Raw genomic sequence first — 25,199 nt, 5'->3', positions numbered from 1 at the left:
CTGCTCCCAACTATTGCACTTTTACTCATCAGGACAGTTAAACTCACTTTGCGTTATACATTTAATAAATAATGGTTCCGTCGGTGTAAGAAGAGCAGATCAAATCCTTGCAAGCAATATTTACGGGTGAGAAAATCATCTCTCGGAGATTGCATCACTGCTTCCCCACTTCTTCACATGCACGGTAGCCATGAAGTTTCGTCGACATTAGGAGTCCTGCGTTGAAATGAAAGTGGTTGGACCAGGCATTATATGGATTTACCCTGCCAGATCCCTCGTACAAAGCCTGTGCAATGTTTGATTGAGCCCGTCTCTGAATAGAGCAGGTTATTGTCTGGAGAACTCGCAGTGAGGGAGTGAGTGTGCATGTTCATGTGCGTCATGTCCTGCCTCCTGCACACACTACCCAAGCACCACCCCACGCCTAGACCAAATGGAATATCTCACATCTGACGTGGAATGTCGCCTGTTGTCTGCGGCACGTGTGTGAAATAGAAGCTGCAGACAATGTCCAGACCTGATTCTGCTAAATTGGGCCTCTTTTTTTTTTTTGTACACTGTCAACCTTCTCTGGATATTCTTTCAACTTGGCTGAGTTGAAGCAACTGTGTTTGTTTAAAAGCAGCGTTCTGAAAACTCCAGTAGAAATATGACCTGGAAAGAGAAGCTGATGATGTTAACAAGTAATTGGCCATAACATTATAACCACCGACATTACAGTGATTATGCTGTCATCGGTGGGTGGGATATGATGAGTTGGTTTGCTAGAAGGGGGAAAAATTGGCAAGGCTCCTTTTAGGAGGATAATGGGCCATGCAGCAAAGCAAAAATAATTCAGGAATGGTTTTGATTAACAAAATCAATGAGTTCATGGTGTTGACTTGGCTTCCAGAGTCCCTGAATTAGACTCCAGTCAAACATCTGGATTACACAATATCAGACAGGTGGTTACAACGTTATGCTATGATTTGACCAGTGGAAGGCAGCAGACTATTGTAGCTTTGTGTAATAGTGTAATGAAAATTCGAACCTACCGTAATAAATATTTGTTCCTCAGCCTCATGTATGGGAGCTCCAGGTCATCCCATCCAGACTCGGAACTGCTCCACCGGCAAGCCTACGGCACCCCTCACCCCCTCCAAGGCTATGCAACCAACCACCATCCAGGAAGCTCGAGACAGAGCGGAGCCTGGGGTGCTCCTGGACGCACGCTTGGTAAGGTTTTGAATTGTGGAAATACAATCCTACAAATATTCTTTTCCTTCTATTGTCTGTACATGGACATTAACAGTTTGATAATTCCAATTAGTTCTACAGTGTTCCCCAAGGACAAAGTTTCCTCTTCTTTTTTTTTTTTTTTTATTTAGAAATGCATGTATAAAAACATTCAATGTTTCAATATTTCTTGTTGGAGGACTGCTGAGGTTGGTGTGAGGCTTGCAATATAATGTTTGTTGCTGCCACTTTGTCTGAATATAAAGTTTTCTATTCTCATCGGAAAGGCTGCCGTCTCTAGGGAATGAACAGAGGCTGTGTGGTTCATATAAAATGTTTTACTTTTATTTTTTTGATATACGCAATAGATTGGATAACAGTTATATCTTCTGACTAGGTGTGACTGAAATACAGAGCGACTGTTTTTGCGTTTCTTCCATGCCAAAGGTTGGGTGTGTGAGATTTGTATTGATGATTACTGTACCTGTATGACTCTTAGGTACCTCATAGCTACAGCCCCTGATTTACTAATTCTGCCACATGAATCAAATACTAACAAGAAACTGTTACCACTTAATTTTGGATATATTTCGATATATTAATTGACTTTCCTCGTAACATGCAGGCTTTGAGGCGAGGAAGGTTTCATAAGAGCAGAACACTGTAACTACTGAAATGACAGAATGTGTTATTGGGAAGAGATATTTATATTGGTTGAATTGACTTTCAGCATAGGAGTTTAGCCTTTTAATGATTCAGAATTGTAATGAAACTGTCCCCCATTAGGAAATGCACAACATCTATGAACAAACTTGAGGCATCTGTGTTATAATCTACTGATTAAGGCTGTATCAAGTCATGTATTGGTTTGTATTTCTTTAGTTCTACCTCTTTTTAAACGTCTGAACCAATCACACAAAAATAGTTAAACAAATCAAGACCATGATATTGAAATTATATTATTTTCTGGATGGTGCAGAGAGGCAGGTTGTAAATGCGTAGCACCACGCATGGTGCCAAACAATTATGGCAGCTCATCTGTGTAATGCTGCTCATTTTTATTTTGCAAAGCAGTGATCAGCAAAGTAATTGCTACTTGGAATTTCTGCCTGTCATATATACTAAATCAAATGTGCAACAGAAATAGAAAGTTTGAACAGAAAACATTTTACTAATTAGTTTTTTTTAAGGATCTGTGATATAATTTGTATTAATTAAGTGAAGGTTGTGGTTTGTTGCCAGGCCTGTCGGGGCTGTTTGATGCCAGCCTCCACCATGCCAGCCCCTCAGGTGCCGACCCCTCTGTCATGAATCTGATTTCTGCTCTGGAGTCCCGGGGTCCACAGCCAACACCCTCTGCTTCCTCCCTCCTCTCTCAGTTTCGCACTCCCTCTTGGCAGACTGGTGAGTGTCAGCCTGTGATGTGAATGCGACACTAGAAAAAAAAACCCAATTGGCATTAGTTCTTATTATTGAATAACAATAATTGGATTTTCACAATGGCTTGCAATGGCGTAGGAAAAAGTAGAAATTTAATATGAAAGTTGCTTATATATTGAATTTTAATAGTGACCTGCAGTGACCAACACTATCTTTGTGATGTTTTGTTCTGTAGCAATGCATACACCGGCCCCAGCGGAGCTCTTTATTTCAGGGCCACTTCCTGGTTCTAGCTCCTTCCCTTCCTCCTCAGCCCTTTCTGCATATCAGCATCCTGGTTCCTTTTCTGGACGATCTTTCACTCCCTCACTGTCCCTACAGGACGTGCCTACATTTAGCCCAACCTCTAATGGTTTACTATCCCCCCATGATCCCCTGCTGCACATCAAAACACCCTCCCAGTCCAGCTTGGGTTTTGACCGCCTGCTGTCTTCCCAGAGTGCCACCTACCGAGGTTCCCAGGAGCCCCCAACCCCTCCTCAGACCCAAGCCTCTTCCTCTTCCTCCTCCAGTTGCCACCTACCCCCACCCCAGTTCAACCTGTTGTCCTCTCAGCTCCACAACCAGTCCCCTCAGCTATATAATGCCTCCATGTTCTCTTCCACACCAGCTCTGGCGCCTGCAGCACCCCCACAGCCCCAGCCTCCTGCAGAAAGGGCAGTATCCCGGCAGGACAGTGTGATCAAGCATTACCAACGTTCGTCCCCAGCTCAGTCGACAACCCTACAGCAGTATGCCAGCTGTGGTGGTTCATCTGGTTACCAGCAGATAGTTGGCCACCATCGGCATGCTGGAATGTCCTGTAGTCCTCTGGGGGAACAGAGCCCATCTTCTGACCCCAAGCCCTCACCACGGATGGAATCCCAGACATATCCCATCCAAACTCCTTACACATCCTCGTCCTCTAGCACTTCAGCTTCCTTGTCATCTGCCACTAAGGGAGCCAAGAGTTCCAGCTCCACCAGTGGATACTCCTCTTCAGGCTCTGCATCATCCTCTTCTCGTAACCCACATACTCCACCATCAGCCTCCTCCGCCTCTTCCTCATCATCTTCTAGCTCCAAGACAAGCGCCAGCTCTTTGTCTGCTCCCTCTCGTCAGCAGCCCCCTCCTCAGTCAGCGCCAGTACCACCTCCTCTACCTGTGGTATCCTCCACCCTTGTTCAGCAGCCAGCAGGCAAACAATGCCTATCCCCATATGGATCTCAATCTGTGGCCAAATCCAGCACAAGCCTGCCAGACCAGACTCCCCCTCAACAACATACCCAGTCCTACTCGCCCAACCAGCCTCCACCTGCACACATGGCCCCATCTTATGGAGGCTTCAGCTCACCTCATGCCCAGGATTTGAGTTCTGTACCAGGAAGCACTGGGGGAAAAGGCTTCACTGGTATAGGTCCCGGAGGACGTTCTTTCTCTGCAGAGATCGTCTATGAGGACTCCAGTTTTAGTTCAGCTTCTCACAGAAGAGCAGGCAGTCCTTCCTTAGGGTATGGGAGTGGATCAACAGGGAGTGGACCCATATCAGGAGCGACTGCACTTGGCAGTGGAGTAGGATCTGCTGGATCAGGGAGTGGGAGTGTTGGTATGGGTAATGGAGGCAGCAGCTCTTACCACCTGCCTGAGTCTAGTACGTCGCCCTCTCTCAATTCTACTATCAATCGCCCTGGATTGCATTCTCCTGCTGCAGCTCGTCCTGCACAGTCTCCTGGAGGTTCAAAATACTTGTCCTCTATCTTGTCTCCTCCTTTTATGTCCTCACCGCAAGGTTTCCCTGACACACGACAAGCTCAGAGCCAGTCCTACCACTCAACACCACCCAAGCCAAAAACAGTGACGAACATGCTGGGAGTTGAGCAATCCCAAGATGAGGAAGAGGATGATGATGACTTCCTCATCCACCATTTACTACATGCTCAGAGCTCAACTCCCCATCCTTCCCAGCATCACCCGCATCGTCAGCAACTCTCCCAGCCCCTCTCTCAAGCTAGGGATGGGGATGGCAAAGGTGTGGCATATGATATTAATAAACTCTCAGAAGAGCGCTACCACCTTCAGAGTGTCATTCGTACCAGTAACACCACCAGCAGTACAGGTCCCGGAACGGCAAGTGACGCAGCGAGTGGCTTAAATAGACAATTAGAAATATCACAGAAGAAACAGCAGACCAAGTCTGAGTTGGCACTGTCAAAATCCAGTGCTGGACCAGTACAAGGGGTTACTGATTCTCTTTCCCATCCCCATACTACCCACTCACATCAACAACAGCACGAGTCCCTGGGTTCTGTGGTTCAGTATGGAAGAGGTGACCCCTACACACAACACCCACACTCCCAACATCCCCTTCACACCTCACATGTGTCCTCACACTCTCAGCAACACACTCAGCACTCCCAAATCTCCCAGCACTCTCGACACAGTCAACATCCACAGCACTCTCAGCATTCTCAGCTTAACCATCCCAGCTCTCATTCACATAACCACTCTCACTTGGACCTGAAGAAACCTTCAGATGCAAATGACAGTGTCTACATGTGTAACACACCCGATGTGCAACAGGCCCGACAAAGCCAGGTCCCCCTCTCTCTGATGGATTCATCACCAGACCCCCCCCAACCATCTCATATGCTGCCCTCTGTTCTTTCCCATACCACTCGTACCAAGATGGATCCCCAGCAAGGCCCTCCACAGCAACAGCAGCAACAACAACAGCATCCATTGAGCCAGCAGGCCATGATGGGTTCAGCTGGAGGAGTAGGGCCTGCGGGGGTAGAATCCCACCCACAGAACCAGTCTTCACAGTTGCAGCTTCAGCTTCAAACCCAGGGTATAGATACCCACTACAGTCTTGGAGCCCAGCCCAGAGATCAGACCCGAGCCAGTCAGAACTCAATGTCTCCATTAGACATGCTAGATCAGTCTCTTTCCCAGGCCAACAACAGAGACAACGGAGGAGCTCTGGACAGAAATGGAGGGGTGGCTGTTGCAAGAGGTGAGGGAAGTGGTGGAGACAGACATCGACAGCAACACAGACTTACACCCCACCACCATGCCCAACAAACAGCCTCAGATCTTCATGACTTCCTCACTGAGCCAGATTTGGGACTGTCCACCCCTTCACACCTCCACCACCTCAACCAATCCCAAGCCCACCCCCATACTCACAATCTCCACCAACAGCAAGCGCACACTCACCATCAGCTGTCACATGCTCAGTTAGCTCAGCCACACTCCCACCGGATGACAACAAATATGGGGACTCCCCAACAACAGCAGCAACCCCAACAAAGAGAGCCCGAAACACAACTGTCACACTCCCAGTTAGACCAGCTCAAACAGCACCAATTTGACACTTTGAGTTCAGCAGATAAAGTTGGACAGAATCAAGCTCAGCAACAGCAGCAGCGGTTTGGGCCTCTAACATCTATCTGTTTTCCTGACTCTCTCCTACAAGATGAAGATCGGTCTTTCTTTCCCGAGATGGAGGACATGTTTTGTTCAGCTGATTACAAGTCAAGCTGTGCTGGGGATTCTGGGGCAGGCCAGGCAGCTCAAGACAGCCTTGGCCAGGGACACGGTCAAGAGGGTATGGAGGCCTTAAAAACAGGTGCTGGTGATGGCTATGATATGGTTGGTCACCACAGTGATCAAGGCTACGGACAGTACTGCCACAGCCTTCCAGGAACAGGAAATGGTAATCTTCACTTAGACCTTGACTCTCTGAAGAACCATGAGCTTCCTTCCACTGTGAACACTGATCAGCTTGGCCTCATCCAGTCCCAGACTCCCACTATGGGGTTGAGTTCAGCAGCTCCTGGGGATGGCTCAGTCAACAAGATGATGGGAGCTGTGGGAATGGGTGGAAGTTCCAACAATACTGGTCTGACCTCCCCTATCTTCTGTTCATCTCGACCCAAGAAACTGCTGAAGACCAGCTCGTTTCACTTGCTCAAACAGCGGCGTGAGCCACAACCTCAGACAAAGAAAAACTATGCGCAAGAGTATGAATTTGAGGACGATGAAGATAAAGCTAACGTTCCAGCAGATATTCGCCTCAACAATCGACGCCTTCCTGACCTGTTGCCTGACTTGGTGTCCAGTTGTAGGAAGGCTTCCGGGGCATCAGGGGTAAGTGGGCTCATTCCTCTGATGGGTGATGTGGACTTCTGCCACCCATCCAACTACTCGACCCTTGGACACCCTCCACAACTCCTCACACCAGAGGGCCCTAAGAAAAGAGGCAGGAAACCAACTAAACCAAAACGCGAAGGCCCTCCTCGCCCACGTGGTAGACCACGTATACGTCCTCTTCCAGAGCCTCCTTACTGCAGAGGGTTGATGGGAGCAGGGGCTGGAGAACCTAAAAGAGGGCGTGGGCGAGCTCGAGGGCGAGGCAGAAGGGACGAAGGTCTTGTGGAAACCCATCGAGATATGAACAAAGCACAAAGCCTTCCATATCATCATCAACAACAACATCGACAGCAACATTGCAGCCAACAGCAGCACCACAGTCAGCAGGTAGACCTCCACCAGGCACCACACCAGCAGCAACAACAGTCTAACCTGCATCACCATCAGCAGCAGCAGCTTTCTTGTTCTCACCACCAACAGCACCATCAACATCAACAACATCAACAGCAGCAGCAGCCAGCCCAGCAGCTGCAGCAAGATCCAATTAGACCTATCAAGGTAAGAGGGGACAAAATAAGCAATAATCTGAAGTTGTAGATATTAAGAATCATAATCACTTTTATATTTATACAGAATTTGACACCTGTAAACAAACCCCATGTTTGTTCATAGGTGTTAACAGGTTTAATTGATCGTTAAAATGGAAATTACTCATAGGCGCTCACTATTTAGTTCCGAATCATTCAGTGTTAATTATTTGTGTGAACGTTTCAGAAAACTAAAATTCATTCCTCATTCAGTATGGGAAAAATTTACTCTCGTTTCTCTCATGTGTTTTCTTTGCATTTTTTCAAAGTTCACTTATTCAGTTCAGGGATTCACTAATGTCCAGGCAATTAGAGAAAGAGGTTCTAGTGAATTAGTTTTTCAGGAAAAGTATTCTTAATACAGGAAGCAGAGAAGAGTATGCTGCATTACTGGCACCGAGTGACACTAACAGAAGAATGCTACAATCAATAGTTAATCATTTTAGTTTGATCATTAAAAAAAAAAAAAAAACATATTGAGTTTGTTCTATCATGCTGAATGTCAGTCCATCCACCCTTTCTGTCTCAGATCAAGCTGCCCATTTCCAGCATGCCTCCGTCCGAGTCGTTGCTGAGGACAGACTCGCTGTCCAGCAGTGAACCAGTTTTATCCGATGGATCAGTTGGGTCAGCGCCGTCCCTGGGCCTAAGCCCTGGTCCCAGCACCACCATGGACATCAACAGAAATGAGCTGAACATGACGCAAGACAAGATGATGAAACATCAGCAGAGAGTCGGAGAGGTAAGACACACCTGTCACAATAGTTTTTTTGTCTCCCAGATGATTTAATGCTGTGACAGTTTAGTTTCTACTTTAGCTGACAGGTCATATTGAGGGTTGTCAGGTGCCTGTCCAATCCTATGTAATCCTTAGGTGTACTGACGACACTTTCGCCTTCTGTAACTTATTTGATTTTATTTCAGTGCGAAGGATTAAAGAGTATTATGAAAGGATGATGTGTATCTACTACCAATCAGGCATAACATTAAGTAAATATTTACCACCTTGTGACCACTCAGTGTTCTGCTGGGAAATATTTGGACCTGCCATTCATTCATATGGATGTTACTTAGACATGTACCACCCAACTAGACCAGATTACGCACCCCCCACTCCCACAGCAATGACACTCCTTGATGGCAGCAGCACCCAAAGCACACAGGACACCCTCAGAAGGTCCCAAGTGACACAATATTAGGAAGGGGGTTATAATGTCATGCTTGATTATGGTCTGATGTGCCTTTGTGAACAAAGTTGAAAGTTTTATCATGACGTGGTTAGAGTTCCAGCTTGACGGTTTTTGAAGTATTGCTCAAGCAGGAATATGTGGTGGTCAACACACAGCAAAAATGTTCTGGGTTTGAACCTGTTTGTGGATTTTGCGTGTCCTTGTACGGTGCACGGGTTACCTCCCACAGTCCAAAACATAAATGCCCGATGATTGGACCGGTGACGTGTCCAGGGTGCACCCTTCCTCCTGCTGGATGCCAACAGAGACAGCTCTGCAGGATAATATTTTTTTTAAAGTAGTTATTAAAATATGAGTCTGAGACACTCATTATTGCTATAAGTCGGCACTGCTGTTCATTTATTGATTTCCAGTCAAGAAATGTATTCACACGTCTGATGGCTTTCACTCACTTACGTTTGGTGTAGGGCTGAGAGTAGCTGTTGCCATGAAGGGATGCAGAGATTCTGTGTGTGATGGCTTAAATTTATTCAAAAACCAAGTGAAGGGTAATGACCCATGAGACAGTGTAAAAAAATTACCTCATAAAATTACATCATTTCAGCTTTGGACTTCCAGTGATTTGCAACGACAGTAAACATGAAATACTTGTCATTACTTTTTCCTCCAAGACACAGTGTACAGACTGCAGTTCTGCAATGCTCTCACTGAAACACTTAGGTGCACTCGTTATAGTTAACAGGCACACACCCTCCCCTTTGAGAGCAACAACAGACTGTAGTAACAATGGCAATAATAAAGTGTATTATTTTTTTATTCTTTACGTGTCATGTAGCAGCATAAAATCTGCACGACGACTGACAACGGTGAACATTTGGGGATTGATTACATAATAATCCTGTTCATTTAAACAAATGTGAAACTTTACAATCCTCGTGACGTGTTTGACCTATACGTTGCTAAATATATTTTTAAAAGCATTTTTCTTTTTTTTTTTCATGACGCAGATGATGGAGGATGAATGGAAGAAAGAAATTGACGACCCACTGAATCCTGAATCCTGGGCTGCTATGCAGAAACTCTCCAATTCAGTAAGTGGCTTTACACCCTCTGCAAAAATTAGCAAAGCCAGGAGCTTCATATATAATTCATACCTCATCTATTCAAACTCAGGCCTGTGGTTGAGGGAGGACATTCTCTACCATATTCACGCCTCAGGTGCCTATAGGCACATAGCCAATACCTGTGTAAATAGGTGGCATTCTCTTCAGGTATTTGTTGAAACGTAAACGTGAGATATCATCCACCGGTGTCGGTTATAGCAAAAGAACAACGGGAATATTGCATTTTCAGTCCTGATTTTTGAGGTTTGTGGTTTGGAGAGGTGGTTATAGTTGACTGACAGCCAGCTCTTTCTGACTGACAAAAGAGAGAGGAGAGAGATGCCTGTTACCAGGGCAGCTGTTGCCACAGTTACTGCATTTTACAGCTCAGGACCCTTGCTGCCACCTGCTGTCTGTGAAGCTTTACTACTTGTAGCTTGCCGTCGAATCTGTATTTAGTTATCTGGAATTTAGGATGTGATTATACATAATAATAGTAATACAATTTTTTATACCTAATAATTTAAATTTAAGAAACCTCTGAGAATGGTAAAAAGATGGGTTTGGGAATCGTGCACTCTTTAATCTACTCGTAATCATCTTTTGTGTTTTATTTCCTAATGATGGCATATTTTCATATTGTGAATATTGTCGACTGCACACGTTATATGCTAAGGGGAGTTAAAGCAAATGTATTATTCATCAGCTCTACCTGCTTATCTTTTAGACTGCCACGAGGACCTGGAGCTTGTTTAGTTGACACTTGCTGAGAGGCAGAGTACAACCTGGACAGGGTACCGGTCATTCACATCTCTGACACACAGAGTCAGGCAGTCATTTACAGCTGAGCATAACTTTCCCATCAATCATAAAAAAAAAAAAAAAACAGACTGAAATGCCTCAGCCACTTATGCCCCGAACCATCTTCCTGTCCTAGTTTGAGTTTTAATGGGGGTTTTGACTTAATAAATGGCTATTCTGTCAATTCATTTAAATGCGTTTATTATAAGCAGTTCTACAAATGTGGAGTAATCTGTCATATTCAGCCCTTCAAGATGACAGAGCTCTAGTTTCTGGGAGAAGCTGGAGGAAATGTTTGTAATTTAAAGTTGCACATCCATTGATTTGTGCAACTTTAAGTCTGTAAAGGTCCTCAGACGTGTTTTATCCAAAAACAAAGGTGAAACAAAGACTTCTTCAGTTCTAAGGGACTGGTGAAGGTGTTTATTGGGAACATCCGTTGGTGAAACTATACTGGGGTCTATAATGACCAGATACTTACCTGTAATTGGAGAAATTTATTTGAATCCTGATTTACCCCCCAATAAGCAGTACTCTAGTGACCCGTTAATTGTCATATACCCCAGACACCTTGTTTGACTATGCTCTAAATTTGTGATAAATAACATCTCAGTCCACTTCCCTTCTTCAAAGACGGGCAAAGACACAAACAAAGGAAAACTCAAATATCTTTGTTTTGCCTTTGTTTTCTTGAGAATGACTCACAATGACCTGATGACTGAGAACATTCACAGCTACAAATCAGTATATATGTCTATGTGTGTGTCTCTTGCATTGATGAACCGAATCACTGGCAACTTTGCCGTTGCCCTCACCTTTGTGGGACATGTGAGCGCCCTCCAGCTCCTTATTTTGGTTTTACCATCTGCAGCCTTACTGTCTCACTTCTCTCATCGACCCTTTTTTCCTTTTGTTTCAGCTTTTAACATCTGTTTTCAAACCCAGAGCTAAAAGAAGAGGGAGTATTGGACTTATTCATCATTCATTCATTCATGCTTTTGTGTCCACTGGCAACTGTTTGCTAACATGTTCACCATAACTTTATAAGGTGTTGGAGTTACGGAAACAGCTGTGGTAATAATTCTACTTAATGCTACTTTAAAGTGTCGTTGAGTGAATACGAGACCATCAGTGACGAGATTCTGCTTTTTTCTGCAGACTGATGAGAAGGCCTTTGACTTCAAACCGGGCTTCATGGCCTCTTTTTTGGATTTCCTGAAGACAGGCAAAAAACACTCTGACCTTGAACCGGGACACGACGGAGGCGAGCAAGAAGCCCTGAACCCCTGCTCCTCTCTAAAGGGAGGGATCAGACCGTTATCGCCGCCTCCTTCTTCCCTCCCACCAACGCCTCCACAGCAGGGCACATACAGCGAAGGAGGCCAGGGCGAGGGGACGGACCTGGCCCTCAGCAACTGTCCAAGTCCCTGCAAGCCCCTGGATGAGGAGCTGAAACGGAACCTGGAGACATTGCCCTCCTTCTCCTCCGACGAAGAGGACTCGGTCAGCAAGAACCAGGACCTGCAGAAGAGCATCTCCTCGGCCATCTCCGCTCTCTATGACACCCCGCACTCTCTGGCCGCCGCCATGGCGTCTGCGATGGTCAAGGCCCAGCCCGCCCTGTCCCCTCCCACGCCGCAGGAGCCGTCGCTCAGCCCGCCCCTCCCCGCCATGCCGCCCCTCGTCCCCACCATGGAGGACAGAAAGGAGGAGGCGCTCACGTACACGCAGCACCACGCGCCAGACGAGGAGGAACAAAAACAGGCCTCGCCTCAGTCGAACAAAGCAGAGGAGAAAGAGTCCGAGCGGGGAGAAGAGGAGGATGACGAGGACGAGGAAGAGAGAGGAGAACAGGAGGCGAGCTATGAAGAAATGATACGAGAGCCAGCAACTTTGCAGCAGGGAACCGTAGAGGAGCAGCAGGAGGAGGAGGAGGAGGAGGAGGAGGAGGAGGAAGAGCAGGAAGAGGAAAAGATGTCTGAAATGCAGATTTTGGAGGTTCCTAAAGTTGAAGGTAATTCACGTGTTTCTTTATCTTTCTGTTACGTGAAATTCACGTGTTTTCAGCAAGTGAGAGAAACTTTACAGCTTGTTCCAAAATTTGTATCACCTCCCATGTATTTATTTAAAGACGGCTTAAAAATGTCAGGCGCATGTATTTTCAGCTGGTTACTGATCCTAGGACTGGGCGGTATCGCGGCTTATACCAAATACTGGTATTTTTTTTTTCATTATGATATGAATTTTTAATATACCACCGACTGCGTCACTGCGAGGTGTGGTGAAGACTTGTGACAAACAAAAGGTGCAGAGTCGGTTGTTGGGCTTTTTTTTAGGGCGACCAGACGTCCCCGATTTCTGGGGACACGTCCTCCAGCTAAAACTGTCCCCGAAAATATCCCCAATTTTAGCTTTTTATGAAAAAAAATAAATAAATGTTGCGCGCAGACTACAGTTATTACGGTAACCCGACACGCTGCTATTGAAATTACAGACATAGCGGTTTAAATATGTTTAAACATGAATAAATATGTCAATATAAATGAAACCGTATTCGATTAATGTGTTTTTTTTATCTTTCTATTACGTGAAATGTCAGATGAAATTCACCTTCAGAGTTCATTTGTCTTGAGTTTGGATACAAATTATCTTTCCACATGGTTCATTCGTTGAATTTCACCTGCAGGTCGTGGCCTTCATCAACAAATTGAATCCCCCAGCTGTTGTGGGTTTCACTCACTCGTCATAATGTTGCTATTGAACTTCTGCCATGTACATGTACAACAGGTGGCTATAAAAGATAAATGATAAGGGCTTTGACTTTTCTCTTGACCCAAGTTACATTTCTCAGTCATCCACTTCTCAGCTTTTCAACATATGGAATAAATTATAATTAATACACACGTGTAGCTCAGCTCACACTGTTTCCCCACAAATATCAGAATGTTTTGTCAGTTTCCGCCCTGAAGCTCCTCTTTCATGTGACAAAAAAGCTTCGATATCAAATTCGTTTCATGTCAATTTAAAAGCTTTCAGGAGCCACGGGGTAACTTTCTCATTTACCACCCTGCTTTTTTCAGATTCTCCCTCCGGACCTGCGCTCGCTCCTGAACCCCCGTCCCCCTCGCCATCCATCTCGCCGTCACCACCCACCTACTCCTCACCCTCGCCTCTCCCTCCCCTGTCTTTCTCCGTGCCCTCCCCAGTGCCGGTCCAGCAGGACGAGGAAGAAGTGAGTTCACCTGATCCTCTGTCCGAGCAGCAGCAGCAGCAGCAGCAGCAGCAGCAGCAGCAGTCCTCCTACAAACAGCCTCCGACAGCAGGCACCTCCCCACCTCCTTCCACCTCTCCTCCGGCCATCTCATCACCACCCCTCTCCAACCTCCCCCTCACCCAGTCGATCCCCCCTCCGTCCACCACACCTCCCCCATCGTCCTCTGATCAGGACCAGGAACCCGAAGCCGGTCAGCCTTCCCCCTCCTCACCCTCCTCTTCTTCCCCCTCGTCGTCATCCTCTCCGCCGCCTTCGCCCCCAACTCCAGAGGAGGCCCCCGCCTCCCAGCGCCTCACCTCCCTGCACCTGGCGAAGAAGCAAGCCGACGCTGCCATCGCCGGAGAGAGCGAGGAGGAGGACAGCGAGAGCGGGGGCGAGGGAATCTTCCGCGAAAGGGACGAGTTCGTGGTTCGGACTGAGGACATCGGGACTCTTAAGGTGACTTCCTTCGCGACTCGGATGTAACATCGTGACTGAAAAACCTATAAATCAGAAATGTTATACACTGTCTGTCTGTGTCACTAGATGGCGTTGCAGACAGGCCGGGAGCCCCCACCCATCTGGAGGGTGCAGAAAGCTTTGCTCCAAAAATTCAGCCCAGAGATCAAAGATGGTCAACGGCAGTTCTGTGCAACCAGTAACGTGAGTTTTCCAGATGTTAAACGGACGATGTCCACAAGTTCAGTCAACAGTTTGCATGTCAGATCTATATAACCAGAGATTCTCATGTTTATCATCTGTAATATTTTGTTTTATATATATATATGTCTCTTCCCGCAGTATCTGGGCTACTTTGGCGATGCCAAAATGCGCTACCAGCGGTTATACGTGAAGTTCTTGGAGAACGTCAACAAAAAGGATTACGTCAGAGTGTGTTCCCGAAAGCCGTGGCACAGAGCCGGCCTGACTTTGAGGTACAGGGGGAATCTTATTTTTCTTATTTATAAGTTAATACTGCAAAGATCTGATGGATTACATGAGGTCACGAATACATGTGACTGGGGAAGGATTTACAGCTTTAAACCCTCTAGAAGTTGACATTCATTGAAGCAATAAGACAGATGCAGAAAATCTCCCTGATTGGTTTCCTCTTCTGGTTTGTAAACCTAGGAACTATGAAATGTGATAAAATAACGAAAAAACAAACTGAGGTGGTCATGCCTTCCAGGGAGAAACAAACTAAAGTTGTGAATGTTATTAGATGTGAGGGAAGAGGAAGGTGCATAAAGATGAACTGATTATGGATGAATTAAAATATCTAATTAGCTCGTCTCGTCTCTAAGTTCCTGTTCGGACCTTGCATTAATGTCCAATATGAGTAATCTGATTGCAACTGGTCAACTCGAACACACCCACGATGCATCGTGCATTTAAAATCCAGTCACTCAGACCTTATTTGAAGGTGCATGTGACAGCCGTCCTTTGGTAGCGTGAACACATGGCACATCCTGCGTCACATTAGGGACCCAGCATCCAGTTAAAATCCAAACTTTTTGCAGGTTTTTAAAATAGTTAAAGCCAGGGCGGTGATTGATAAATAAATAATAAATTCACATCTGTTTTTCAGCAAGTGAGAGAAACTTTACAGCTTGTTCCAGAATTTGTTTTGGTATACTAATACTAAAAATATTAGTATTTTAAGCTGGTTACTGATCCTAGAACTGGGCGGTATACCAGTTCATACTGAATACCGGTATTTTTTTTCGTTATGATATTCATTTTTAATATACTGGTATGCCGGTATTTTCAGACCGGACCATTTTCCATGTAGCATGTCTTTTTTTTTCTGGAACTTATTTTTTATTAGAATTTTTAACAGCGATTTAATAGTTACAGCATCAGGATACAGGAAATTTATATTCTTCGTCAAACCTTCTTACGTCAATGTCCATATTGACTGGTGATGGTGTTGGTGTCCTCTTCTGTCCTCTTATAATTAATCCATTTTTCCCACTTCGCATTTCCTGTAGTCTTAATTTGTGCATGCGTTTCTCCATTACAAACATTTCTTCGATAGTGCTGCTCTTTAGTCAGTGACTCCACTTTATACCACAATCTGGTAATTACTTTTTTACTTGAATGATAATAGTATTCATCTTTGTTTTGTCCGTGTATCACTTCTAAACACTAATGGTGTCACTGTGTGTCGTGGTGAAGATAAAAAATTTGCGTCAGAATGAGAAGCCAAATTTTTAGCGTGACCAGCTAAAGCTAAAGCTGCCCCGAAAGCGTCCCCAAGTTTATCTTTATGTGTGAGAAAAAAATGTTGCGCGCAGACTATAGTTATTACGGTAGCCAGTCACGCTGGTATTGACATCACAGACATAGCAGTTTAAATATGAATAAATATGTCAAAATAAATGAAACCACAATTGTCCCTGTTTATTCATTTCATTTTCACAACATTAAATTATCATTATTTTTGATCTCCGAGCTATAAATGTCCCCAGATATCAGCAGGCAGTGCTAACATGCAAACCTGTTTTACTACTTCTGCATTAATGCATCTCTCAACAAGCAGAAAATGTTGTGAACACATGAATATGCATGAAAAAAAAAAAACCTGTGATATCGTCATAATTTTGAAAAAATACCGTGATGTACATTTTTGGTCACACCACCCAGCCCTGACTGATCCGATCACTCGGGATGCTTTGGAATGACACAGCAGATTTACTGATTTTGTGTTGTTTTAATTTGCTGATTTCCAGGCGCCAGTCGCTACCTAAACAGCTGCCCCCCATTCACAATCAAGCCCAACCTCGAATGGAGAGAGACGACAGGGAAAAAGGGAGGGAGCTGAAAGAGCAGAGGGAAAAAGAGCTGAGAGAGAGGGAACACCGGGAGAAGGTAGAAAAGGAACACAAGGAAAGGGAGAGGAAAGAGGAGAGAGAGCAAAAGGAGAAGCAGGAGAGGGAGCAGAAAGAGAGGGACAAGAAAGAAAAGGAGGAGAGGGAAAAGGCGGAAAGAGAACGAAAGGAGAGGGAGCGCAGGGAGAAGGAGAAAGAAATCGAATGGGAGAAGGAGAGTGAACGGAGGGAGGAGCAGAAAAGAGAAAAGGAGCAAAAGGAGTGGGAGAGGAGGGAATATGAGAGGGAGCAGAAGGAGAGGGAGATGAAAGAGAGGGAGAGGAGGAACCGAGAGCAGAGAGAGAGGGAGAAACAGGAAAGAGAATGGAAAGAGAGGGAGAGACAGGTTAGGGAGTGGAAAGAGAGGGAGAGACAGGAGAGAGAGCAAAGAGAGAAGGAGAGGGAGAAGAAAGAGAGGGAGCAAAAAGAGAGGGAGAAACAGGAGAGGGAGCAGAAAGAGAAGGAGAGACAAGAGAGGGAGCAGAAGGAGAAGGAGAAACAGAGGGAGCAGATTGAAAGAGAGGGAAGGGAAAAGAGGGAGAAGGAGAAACAGGAGAGGGACCGGAGAGAGAGGCAGAAGGAGAGCGAGAAAGAGAGGGAGCAGAAAGAGAAGGAGAGAAACAAAGAGAAGGAGAAGCAACGGGATGTGGAGAGAGAGAAAAGGGAGAGAGCGGAGCGAGAGAGGAGAGACGGCGCCGTGGAGTTTTCAAGGCTGCAGGACAAGAGAGGAGGAGGAGGAGGAGGAGGAGGAGAGAAGAAGATGGAGTGTCAGTCCAGGGCTAAGACTTCAAAAGACAAGGCTGAGCCTCCACCCAAGAAGAGGAAGAAGTGGCTGAAGGAGGTGCCGTCCTCGTCCTCCGAGTCCGACTCCTCGCCACCCAGTGACGATGAAGGTCAGCTGCTGCACACGTTGAATCACGGCTTATTTATTTATTTAGTTATTTATTTAAGAGACAGCGTCTGTTGTGTCCGGGACCCTCGTTGCAGCTTCTTTGTGTTTCAGGGCCTTTGCGCGGCGGAGTCAACAGCCGGGCCATGAGGGAGATGTTCAGAAGCTACGTGGAGATGTTGGTCAGCACGGCTCTGGACCCTGATATGATCCAGGCCCTGGAAGACACCGACGGTGAGCACGCAGAGTCTGGCACATCATGGGCGCCATGTTTGTTACAACAGAGGGAAGATTTTAGAGTGTAAACCTATGGGGTGGATGTGCTGCACTGAAATAAATCACTTATTTTCAGCATTAACAGGCCTATAAATGTTATTGCCAACGTCTGTCAATATGTAAAAGCCCCTCACTTAAATATCCCAGCGTCTACTTACTTTAAATATCTTAAATTAGCCTGTGAAATGCTTTGTAGCCCAATGGCCTCATCAGTCATGGAGCTGTGTTTACCTTCTCCTCAGTCTCCGTGTTCATCCATCGCCGTTAAAAGTTTGATATAACTCAGAAATAGTTAAGATTAAACGAATCTTACTGTTATTTAATATTATCATTAGAACATTACCATGCTAGCCATAATAACTTAAGTTGTTAATTAAATTTGTCTATCAACATCAACATAAATTACATGCACACATGGGTTTCATGGTATATATGACGGTAGCTGCTATTTTTCTAAGCCCTTAGTCTAGCTAACAAGCTAGCATAAGGCTAGCATAAGGTTGGTTAACTTCAAACTTTACTCATTTGTAAAGTGGTGTTTACAAATGACATTCTTGAGATTAAGGTACACATTAATGATGGTGTGACTGTATTTATCCTATAAAATCTTAACAAATGTCAAACAGAGACTTAGTTTTCTCTAAACTGCTACCACCTACTGGCATCGTCTGTGACTGTGAAAATTAACTCAACACAAAAAAAGAAAAAAGAAAACTGCAGTTCCTTGAGTGGCCACTTGAGGCGGGCCTCAAAATACCCATTGTCACAGACTCTGATGCAATTAATGGATCACAGGGGAAATAAATTCTGGGGAATTGATTTTCAACCATTGCCTCATTTTTGTTGCCTGGCAACAGCAGCGGCATTGTAAGTGCAGACTGATTTGTAAAGGTTAGGTCACAATACTGAACAAATAATGGTGTTCAGTGTGGTGGATTACTGTTGGCTTCCTGTAGCGTACAGTGAGCAGCCGAGGAGATGAAGTTCCACTTGGCAGATAGTAAACATGCCATCGCATGCTGGGGTGCGATCATATGCACCTCCAGCAGGGTTGCGTTGCCTCTCAAGCAAGCTGTGTCATCACTATAAACTGTAAAAATGTGGTTAGCAACTTTCTCAAAAGTCCTTTGCACTCAGTAAGTAACAAAACACAAACCAGAGAGGTTGCCAGATACTGAGATAATTGATTGTCTCTTGTTTCTTCCTGTTATTCATCTTATTATATTATTTCACAGTGACTAACAAATTGGACGTAGCTATAGGTGAGGGATTTCACTAAATATACACCATTTCGCCAAATACTGTATTTGTATGATTGAAGAAAACTAAAACATATTACACGAAAAACAGTCAGAAAATGTTTTTATGTGAACCCTGGTGTACATCTGTACTAAAAGTCTTTATCTTAACCATTAGGAGGCCTCATAATGGTACTAGAAGTCTGAAAAGTTTCCACTTTGGTGCTTTTCTCAAAGATTCTTTAAATGACCACCGTGGTTTTAAAACCACCGAGATAGAAAGAGTTGAGTCTGTTTCCATGACCATAAGTGTTTTGCATTAATAGTAGTTACTAGATGTAACCCTAGTTCTATGAGTACATGCATGCATCCTTTAAATATACTCACAGATATGGATTCACTTACTTCTGTTACTATTTAGTATGCCCCTCCCCCATCTAACTTGTTTTTTATTTTTTTGATTGTTTATTAGAGGTGAAGACTGTTTCTTGGTAGGCTAATGACTGTGTTTAGGCAACAAGCCGCAATAGAGAAAACTGGGGGTTACCCAAATGAGGACTTTCTTAAAAACCAATCAGCGTAAAAGCACGTGTTATTCACCATGTTGTGGAAGTATCTGAAAAACTTCGGAGTAAGCTTCTCCCCCCCGACACAAACCATCTAAATGTCAGGAAAGTAACGGGAGATCCAAGAGCCTGTGGTTTAAGGAAACAAAACAACCACCTCTACCCCTTTTTGTACATCTTAAGAACAAAGGCAGTCATTGTAGGACAACATTGTACAAACCAGAAAAGACCAGTGGTTCAAAAGAAAAGTCAAAGGAGCAACCGGGAACCACAAAACTCAACCTATTGATCTCTTTTATGGAGGAGATTTAAGCGAGCGTTATGGTTCCTTTATCTCCTCAGATGAGCTGTACCTCCCGCCCATGAGGAAGATCGACAGCCTGCTCAGTGAACAGAAGAAGAGGCTGTTGAGGAGAGTCAACATGAGTGCTCAGCACCAGGTAAACCTTCACATTCCTCCTATCGCTCTGCCTAGTTATGATGGTTTACAGCAAATACACATGCGGCCCTGAGCAGTGTCTAACGTGTTGGACTGCGTTCTCTTTCCCACTGTCCAGGAGGCTTTACACATATACCCCAAATTGACAGCGGACCCTCTGGACTCTGGAGCTGTCAAAGTTCACCTTGGTGGGGAAGGTTACAACCGTAAAACCCTCAACCGGGTTAAGAGGAGTATTCCTAAACTGCAGGTGAGCAATAGCGTTGGAGATTTATGCGAGGGTATTATATTAATAAACTCTAGTCTAGAAGTCAGAAGAGTATTTGCAAAAAGGAGCTATGCCCCGTATATAATGACTCAGAGGGTCCTGGGGGGGGTATGTCATACGGAAAATCAAGCAACAGTGGTGTAGCCCATGAGCCAGCTTATCTCATACAGGCAACGTCACTGGGATCTCTGTGATCTCCTTAACCTCAATTACAGCGAAGAGAAGAAAAATGGAAAATGGAACCTTAAAGTTCACTCTTAGCCCCTGGAAAACAATATGTAATACAAAATGTAATGAAATGGCCACAGCCAAAGGAATTATTGAACAAGTGAAATGTTTTGACCAGGTCTGGCTGGTTGAAGCCGGTGTATTACAAACATAGTGTGTACTTCAGGTAGCATAGGAGATCTGACACCGTTAAAGACAGTAACATGTGGATGAGAGGAGATTTGTTCATAGTATGAAAATATATTTACACCTGACGTGGGTTTTTCTGATGCTTCCGACTTAGATTGAGTAGTTTGTGGATATTTCATAACGTACAGTGATGATAGAACAGTGATCATGTTTTATCATTAGTGTTGCTTTAAACATCAGTGTTGATTTTTCATTAAGAAATGAATTTTTCTTCCCTGTTTTCAGGACATGAAGCTTTCTATTGAAACTTGCCGGATATACAGTCTGTACCATTCTCTCCACCACTACAAGTATCACACCTTCCTGCATTGCAAGAAGGAGGTAAGGATGTTATAGCTGTAGCTATTATTTTTGCTCCAGTGCTCGGTATCAGAGATCTCCGGGTGCTGATATCTAGACAAGTCTAGTCTGTAAAGAGACATCCTCACGATAGTTGCACAGGTTCCTGGTTTGACGATGAATCTGGCTGTGAGAAATAGAAGCAGATAGGTATCGGCATGGATAACCGGCTCCTTTAAAACTGGTTCCAACTGGTTCAGTTCGTCATTATGAATTATTAGCCTTCATGCTTATCGATTCTTTTCGTCACAAATCTTTACATCTTTACCGGACGGTGGCGATAATGCACCTAAAAGTTGTTTGCCAACCGCCATAAAACGAAAGAAGAAGAATCTTTACATGGACGCACACATCTTGTGACGTGATGGCAGAGAGTGGCTTCACTTCACCACAAAGGGACTGGAACAGCTAGTGATGTTCAATACCACAGATTCCCTCTCTGATCCGATACTGAGTAAAATCCAGGCTGGTATCGACGATACCAATCCGATACTTAGTGAAAATACACCCTAATGTGTCTGGTAAAATCAAAAAAAAATAGTGTATTTCAAATTATAGTTTCATAAAGAATACAAGATATTAGAGTAATTTATTTATTTATATTAAACTCTGAACAATAAAGCAAGTATATATATAGCACAAAATATGTGAAAATGCTGTTTTAAAAATAAAAAAAGATACAATAATAAGACCATTAAAATAAATAATTGTTTAACTATTAAAAACTACTATAAAATAAAAACATCTTAATTCTGACACTGTGCTCTCCTGAGGTCTTTAACAAGGTTTGTTGTGTTGCTAGAAAACAATATGTAATACAAAATGTAATGAAATGCTACAACTCAGTAGTTTAGTTAGTTTAGTCAATGTGTTACTACATTACCTGGAACGACTTAATTGAAAAAATACATATTTTGATTTGAGAATCGATTGTAGAGCATAAAGATCTGTTATCTAGAAACTCAATAAAACGGCTGTTGTTTTCACAAAACCACAAACATTTTCTAGACCAAAAATTCACAGGAAGAATAAATTGATAAAGAATTGGATCAATAAGCTGAATGGCATCTTTATCAATAAAATCTCATTGATGCCCATCCCTAGTTACTGATTTACTGGAAGTTTGTTTGTCGGAAATATTCAGGTTCAGACTCGACCAGAAACGACGTTGTAACAGCATGTCAACTTCTTTCCTGGAGAAGAAGCCTGAATGAACTATTCCTGCACCTGCAGTGACAAGATTAAACTCACCCACTCAGAAACCGCCTGTAGCAAAAGTGCCTCTCAGCAGTTTGTGGGGACATTTATTGTGACTATGACCTCCTGACCGGTGACCTGACCATTCGGATCTAGGCCTTGCATGTTTGCCTCTCCTTTTCTTTAGCTCGTTTTAACACTATGTTTTATCATATGTGCCTAATTATGTCGTTTCCCAACCAGACGGACAATATTGAGCAGGCGGCAGAGGACCCCGGCCAGGAGGAGGTGGTGCAGCAGTGCATGGCCAACCAGGGCTGGCTGGAGAGCCTCTTTAATTCCTTCATGGATCTGCTTAGCCTCAGTGCCAAAGCCTGAAGGAGGAAAACCACAGCCCCAGGCTCTAAGCTCACACACCTACAGTATTAAATACATGGAGGCGTCCAGAGTTTGTGAAAAAAAAAAAAAACGTCTGACTACGGAGACTGGACGGACGGTTCCAGTGAGGACAGTCAGTTAGTGGTTAGAAGTTTAACTTCTAAAGTATGTAGTTTTATTGTGGAGTCTGTCTTGAAGTACCTCTTGATTTCAAGACCGGTACAGAGAGACGGAGGGGTACGTGAACCATGTGAATGTGACGAATTTTCCCAAAAAGAAAGATCGTTCGGTCAGCACTTCAAAAGAGATTTTTGCGGAGACTACAGAATATTGAGACGCATACGCAAGCTGTCTATAAGCGTTGATAACTATTGTTTGTATAATTTATACAGGGACATTTTTGAAAATGATCACCCTCGTTTGCTGTTATTATTATTTTTGAAAAATGTTTTAAAAGGGTTTACATAAATGGCCCGCCTGCTTTTACTGGTTCTGTTGGAGGCGAAACTATGAATGAGTGAGATACAAGTGAGGTGTAAAAGGACTATGAAATAGTCTCTTCTTTCTACCTGCCTCAGTAAAAAAAAATAAAAAAATAAAATAAAGAAGCAGTCGAGTTTTAAGGCAAATATGTTTAAAGATAGACCACGTTGTTTTCGTTTGTTCTTCAAAAGACAATGAGAGAGAGAGGGTTTAACACCCTCATTGACAGGGAACGTAAAAAAAAAAATTAAAATAAAAGCACGACTTTCTTAAAGGAAGCGTGAGGTGAAACAATCCAAAAGCATAAATGTCAGTGTTTAATGTTTGTCATTTTTATCTGTTGTTGATTGATATTTCCTATCATTTGACCTCTCCGAGGATAGTCTCGCAAAGCAATTTTGTTGTTTTGATGTGTAAATATTGTACAGCTACTTCATTCTCTAGTTCCCAGTTGCTCTTCTGTACATGAAATTCCTGTATTTGACATAATGAAATAAAACTGTTCAAATGATAAACGTGATGCTGAATCGACAGACTTGATCTCAAGTCATTTCGCACACTTACGGGCGACGCATTAACAAGCTAACTTTAGCCCCTGCGTCCTCATAAGGGGACGTTAAGTTTTAGGTTTTATCGCGGCTTATTCTGCTTCGTTTAAACCTGTTGTCCTCATTAGTGGACACTGTAAACTTATTTATTTATGCTTATTAACGTTTCTAGTTTGATATTATGCGCAAATTTAACAAATTAGCAATTTCTGCTAATTAACAAGTACTCGTTTGAGGATGTTGGGACTTCATTGTTTGAGATTCTGTCTTTGCACAGCCATGTCCAGGTATTAAAACACACAGTTTTATATTTTGTCATACTTTATAATATAAATAATGAAATAAGTGTCCCAGTGTCCACATATGAGGACTTATATGTATAAGGTCGGGTCTCAGGAGGTTAAAGTGAAAGATACACAGACATTCACAAGGCAGCAGCTTAAACCAATTACATCTAAAGGAACTGAGACCTGAAAAGGGAAACAGCTTCCTCTCACTACTTGTGTGACAGAAATCAGGAGAAACAAATCCTAATCAGCTCTAAGTTTACTTGATATTTGTCATTTTGTCTGCACAAGCTGTAATAAAGCTGCACAGTACTAGCTGCGAGCTAAACCTTCATTTCTCAACTAAAGCTCAAGTTTGCACACATGCAAATTAAATTCCACGTGAATACAGAAATGTTGTTTGTAGCGAAACTACTCATGACATTAAAATATTAATAAACAGTCTTTGTGATTCATGGAGTGTAAAATAAGTACATCTACTATCAAAGTAGTGCAAAGTCATGCAAAACTAATTTAAAATTCAGTCTTTGTGGCGAGAAACTGGATTGTGTTTTTTCAGAACGAGTAGCCCAAAGGTATTTTTTAAAAATAATTTTCATATGACAAACTCTTGCGATCCAAGACTGGTAATGAGACAAGGGCACAATGCAGGGAGAAAAACACCGAAGTCTAACTGAAGCCAAATGGTTTCTCCAGACCAGACAGTTAAGAAACATCAGGTTTACCAAGTTTTTAGCCCGAGGGTGGCAACGTGGATGTGGTCCATAAAAGCCGAGGCAGTCAGCCAGATAGATTTTAATATTTCCTACAAAGGGATGAGACATCTCGAATGTTTCCTCAACCTTCTGCCAAAAAATCATGTCAGGACATTCTCCAACTTGGCTCAGATACTTTACCCCCCGACACAGGTGAAGAGTGCGCTGCAGGCGACCACAGGATATCCAGACTGAAGGAGGAGAACAAGAGAAAGAGGATTTGACACCATCAGAGGGTCTGGTTCTCTTCATATTTAACAGCATGACTGGCTGAGGCGGAGTATGAGTGTTTAAGCTGGATAAATAAATAAATAGTCAGCTGACTGGAGAAGAGGAAGGAAAGTAAGAGCGAGAGTAAACTCAGACTTCCAGATTTAACTTTCTCTGAACTTCACGTGATGATAATCCTGATGTGGAAAGTTTTTTTTTTTTTGTTAGTTTTTTCAAATTGAAATCAGTTGTTTTAAAATATTAACTATTTTTTCCTGAGCCAATATCTACAGCTATGATTAGCATTGAATGTAAATAT

General features: G+C 43.7%; 1 protein-coding gene across 1 annotated transcript in view; it reads left to right on the top strand.

Moving 5' to 3' along the window:
- The window catches only part of prr12b (proline rich 12b), a 29,643-nt gene extending 6,036 nt beyond the window's left edge, over window positions 1-23,607 (top strand). Inside the window, exons 2-16 of the mRNA XM_047572934.1 lie at window positions 1,058-1,215; window positions 2,458-2,619; window positions 2,831-7,344; window positions 7,903-8,115; window positions 9,571-9,654; window positions 11,626-12,481; window positions 13,548-14,179; window positions 14,267-14,383; window positions 14,522-14,655; window positions 16,453-17,483; window positions 17,594-17,713; window positions 19,902-19,999; window positions 20,117-20,248; window positions 20,909-21,004; window positions 22,463-23,607. Of these exons, the coding sequence (XP_047428890.1) occupies window positions 1,058-1,215; window positions 2,458-2,619; window positions 2,831-7,344; window positions 7,903-8,115; window positions 9,571-9,654; window positions 11,626-12,481; window positions 13,548-14,179; window positions 14,267-14,383; window positions 14,522-14,655; window positions 16,453-17,483; window positions 17,594-17,713; window positions 19,902-19,999; window positions 20,117-20,248; window positions 20,909-21,004; window positions 22,463-22,597 (8,482 nt within the window). The 3' untranslated portion in view covers window positions 22,598-23,607. The remainder of the gene's footprint in view (window positions 1-1,057; window positions 1,216-2,457; window positions 2,620-2,830; window positions 7,345-7,902; window positions 8,116-9,570; window positions 9,655-11,625; window positions 12,482-13,547; window positions 14,180-14,266; window positions 14,384-14,521; window positions 14,656-16,452; window positions 17,484-17,593; window positions 17,714-19,901; window positions 20,000-20,116; window positions 20,249-20,908; window positions 21,005-22,462) is intronic.
- Window positions 23,608-25,199: the final 1,592 nt, after the last annotated feature.

This window comes from Mugil cephalus, chromosome 20 (assembly GCF_022458985.1).
Source record: "Mugil cephalus isolate CIBA_MC_2020 chromosome 20, CIBA_Mcephalus_1.1, whole genome shotgun sequence".
In the NCBI taxonomy this organism is placed as follows: Eukaryota; Metazoa; Chordata; class Actinopteri; order Mugiliformes; family Mugilidae; genus Mugil; species Mugil cephalus.
The sequence above is the reverse complement of the archived record's forward strand: the minus strand, read 5'-3'. Positions and strand labels throughout refer to the sequence as shown.